We start from the raw sequence: 4,111 nt of genomic DNA on the forward strand, positions 1-4,111 counted from the left end.
AACTAAATAATCACCATTTGTCAATTTAATTAATAATGTATCTAATAAAAATATTTAGGAGATTAGATAGAAAATAATTAAGTAATAAATATGTTTAGGAAAGTAGATATATTTTGTTAACTAAAAATAAAGAGTTTCCTAATAAAATAAGTCTTAAATATTTTGCAAAAAAAGGATTTCAATAGTCATCTTCTCATTCACAGCCGTTATATAGCATCTATACATCGGCAGTGCATCAAATGTTAATCCTTAATATAATAGAGGATTAAAGGACAAAGTTTGTTTAAACTAATTTACATAGATCAAATTTTTAAAAGTGAAACAATTCACAAGCTAAAAGCTTTATTTTTTCAAATACTAATGTGCACAAATATAATGAGCTTAAAAATTAAAAATGCGCACTTTGATTGAGACGATGTCCATTGAGTTTGGCTTCTGTAAAAGACAAACTTTCAATGGATGAGTATTCAAACGCAAGAGGAAGGCTCATGTGAATGTCAAGACCACCATACTTTTTCTCTATTTCTTCTGGTCTCAAAGGCTTCCACTTATTTGCAAAGGGACCAAGGACGTTAACAACATGTTCCATAGTTGGTCGTAGAAAATATTTGTCAGCAGTGCAGTGAGCTGCCAACTCTGCAACCTTAGAAATGCTCTCAAATGTTTGGTCATCAAGATCAAAAGTTCGGTCGATAGTGTTTTTAAGGTTGTGGCTTTTTCTTATAATCTTGTGAAACCATGTAACCAAGTGACACGTCTCGTCAGGCAACGTCTCATCTACTGCTTTTTTGCCAGTGATTATCTCCATTAAAACAACTCCAAATGCATAAACATCTACTTTGTTTGTGGCTCGTCCTGTTGCTGTTAGAAACACACCACATGTATAAGCTAGATTTATTTATAGTGATCAATTATGGCTTTAATTTAACGACAGCACAATTCAAACAATATATACTAGTTGTAGGGTGAGTACATAATGAATTATTTTATTTTGCGAAACTTCTTCTATTGGAAGCAATCTGTTTCAGATAGTTTTAAATGTTGGTATTTAGTCCTTTTTTTTTTTTTGGGTATTACAATTGACTATTCAACCACTCTAAAAATATATTTCGGAGTACAAGCTAAAATTTAATATAAGAATTTAATGAGAAAAATACCATAGTAATTATGAATACAATAATTATTATTTATGAAAAAATGTAATATTTTTAAATCAAAAGATAATATTAAGTCTTTTCAAAAAAAAAAAGATAATATTAAGAGGTTGAAAAGATACTTATATTTGATTAAAAAAAAAAGAAGTAATACTTATAAATAAATAAATAAACTCCACATGTCTCGTAGAGGAGACTCGCCCAAAAATGTTAATGGCATGGGTTTAAAATTGGATTAACTTTTTTATAACTTTATCAACATTATATGATGTTGGTTTTGATTTAGATTAATTTTTTTAATATCATATTAAGTAGTTACACACAATCAATATTACTCAAAATAAATCATGTAATGTGCCAAATTGGAAAAATATACCATAACTAATACTTACTAGCATATTCAGGTGCAAGGTAACCAAATGTTCCAGCAACTTGCGTCTCAAAAGAAGATTTGTCATTTGGAGCTTTTCTAACCAATCCAAAATCTGCGACCTTGGCTCTCATGTCATCACTAAGTAGAATATTTGAGGATTTTATGTCTCGGTGAATGAAACTTTGATGAGCCAAACTATGAAGATACTCGATCGCCCTGGCCACATCTAATGCAATTGTCACCCTTTGCTTCCAAGTTAGAGGATCAAAGCCATGCTTCTCCCATTCAAATAAATGATGACCCAATGTACCTTGTGGCATATACTCGTACACCAAAAGCCTATTGTTGTCATTGATACAATAACCAATCAGTGCAACTAAATTCCTATGCCTCACTTTGGTAAGAAAGGCAATTTCTGCTTGGAACTCATTCATTCCTTTAGTATGCGTTGCCCCATCTTTCATCTTTTTCACAGCAACCTTAGTTCCATCATCTAGTTCACCCAAATATACCACTCCATATCCTCCGCTCCCCAACACATTTTCTTCGCTAAAAAAGTTTGTGGCTTTTTCAAGAACTTGGATGGGAATAGCAATGTTTCCATCTTCGTGAGCAGAAAAATTTCTCCCACCATCAACTATGTCCCGTTTCTTTATCTCAGTCGAAGCTGCAGTGCCCTTTTCACTAACCATCATCTTATGCAGCCGCTTCTTGGAATACTTGTAAGACCCAAAAGCCATAACCATACCAACAATAAAAGATATAACCCCAACAACAATCTTTATTTCAGCTGAAATGGAGGATCCATTTGAATTGCGGCCTGAGCCCGGTGATCCACCACCGGTACTCACATTCTTCCCAAGAAATAAGTTGCCGCCATGAGAAAAGTTTACAGAAGATGGAAAAACAGGTATAGGCCCAGACAAATTGTTATTGGACACTTCTAGGACTTTAAGATTACGCAAAGTAGTCAAGCTCTCTGGGATTGGGCCAGTAAGATTATTATCATTCAAATACAGGTTCCTTAATGAAGTCAAATTGGCAAGAGCGGGTGAAATAGTACCTGAAAAATGGTGTTTTTGAAGATTCACAGTAATCACATTCCCCGGCGCCTCACAAGATATAAATGCCCAGTCGAAGCACACATCATTCCCTACCCAAGATTGGGCGAGCGTGATTGGATACCCAAGACCCTCAGCAACAGCAAGAAGTGCTGTGACCTTTGAATCGCAAGGTCCAGGTGCACCAATACAGAAACTGTTACCAAAAACATTAATCTTGACGTTATTACCAAATTCAGGCATCGGACCCTGCAAATTGTTGTTCTGAAGATTAATGTTCACCAATTTTGGAAGAGCCGTTATGGAAACTGGTACAACCCCGGTCAATTGGTTGTCTGCGAGCTGCAAATCGAAGAGATTTACGCATTTGGAAAGGTCAGGGATCGGACCCGTGAAGGCATTGGCATGAAGCCAAACTTGGGAGAGTTGGGTCATTGAGGAAAGCACATCAATAGTCCCGGAGAGCCCCTGTTTTTGGTTATTCAGCCACAAATTCTGTATCTCCGACCTCCCAAACGACCCAGGCAGAGACCCGGTGAGGTTATTGTAGGATAATTCCAGGTTCTGGAGATTCGGGAAAGAATCGAAGAAATTAGGAATGACGCCGGTGATACTGGCATTGCTCGCGGAGAAAGATTCCAAGGGTGGTGTGCTTTGGGTCAAATAACTAGGAATTTGCCATGGGCTGAGTTTGTGATTGTCGGAAACGTTGAAAATCCGCAAATTGGGAAGACCCAAGAGGAAATCTTGGGGGATTGAGCTGAACTCATTGCTGTCTAAGTTGAGCCTTTCGAGTCTGGACATATTAGCGAAAGACGGCAAGCGCCCGGAGAGGAAGTTTTGCCGGACGGAAAGTGATCGGAGAGACGCGAGGTGTGTGAGCTCGGAAGGGAGTTCGCCGGAGATGGACTGGGAGGCGAGGCTGATGATGACCACATTGCCGGACTGGCACTCGACATAATCCCAAGTACAGGGATGTGTAGAGGTGGACCAGCCGGAGGGCGTCGGAGAGAGCGCGGCTAAGAGCTTAGACATCACGGCGACGTCATCGCAAAATGAAACACTAAGGAGGTTGATTAAAAGTAGTAAACGGAAGAATAAGGATAGAGCTTTTGCGTAGGCCATTCAGCGTTGTGGTCTCATCGTGGAGGAACCATGTTATTGTTAGCTGCCTAATTTGCCAAGTAAGAAATTTGCATGAAATGGAAAATAATAATAATAATAATAATAATAAGACAAAAACTTATGTTTCACTAATCTCAATCAAAGATTCACCGATTTCACACTAGTATTACCTTATTAATAATAAATTAAGACCAAGGATACACATACATCCAGGCAAAAGGTAGGTGCTACCTACCCGAAAAAGACTTCAAATATCGGCGCTTTCATGTTTCCATTACCTTATTAATTAATTAATTAATAAGCTTATTGCTCCAAAAAATTCTAAACATTTATGATTAGGGTCACACTTGTGTGAGATCATCTCACATATCCTTATTCGTGAGACGGGTCGGGTCAGG

General features: G+C 37.5%; 1 protein-coding gene across 1 annotated transcript; it reads right to left on the minus strand.

The window, feature by feature from the left end:
• Positions 1–388: 388 nt before the first annotated feature.
• Positions 389–3,650, minus strand: LOC116015803 (receptor-like kinase TMK4). The gene is made up of 2 exons (XM_031255971.1): positions 1,547–3,650; positions 389–861 (listed from the first exon to the last, which is right to left on the minus strand). Exons 1-2 carry the CDS (start codon positions 3,621–3,623, stop codon positions 389–391), a joined length of 2,550 nt encoding a protein of 849 aa, XP_031111831.1. The 5' UTR covers positions 3,624–3,650.
• Between the last annotated feature and the right edge of the window lie 461 nt (positions 3,651–4,111).

The sequence above is a fragment of the Ipomoea triloba genome, chromosome 4 (assembly GCF_003576645.1).
Source record: "Ipomoea triloba cultivar NCNSP0323 chromosome 4, ASM357664v1".
Taxonomy (NCBI): domain Eukaryota; kingdom Viridiplantae; phylum Streptophyta; class Magnoliopsida; order Solanales; family Convolvulaceae; genus Ipomoea; species Ipomoea triloba.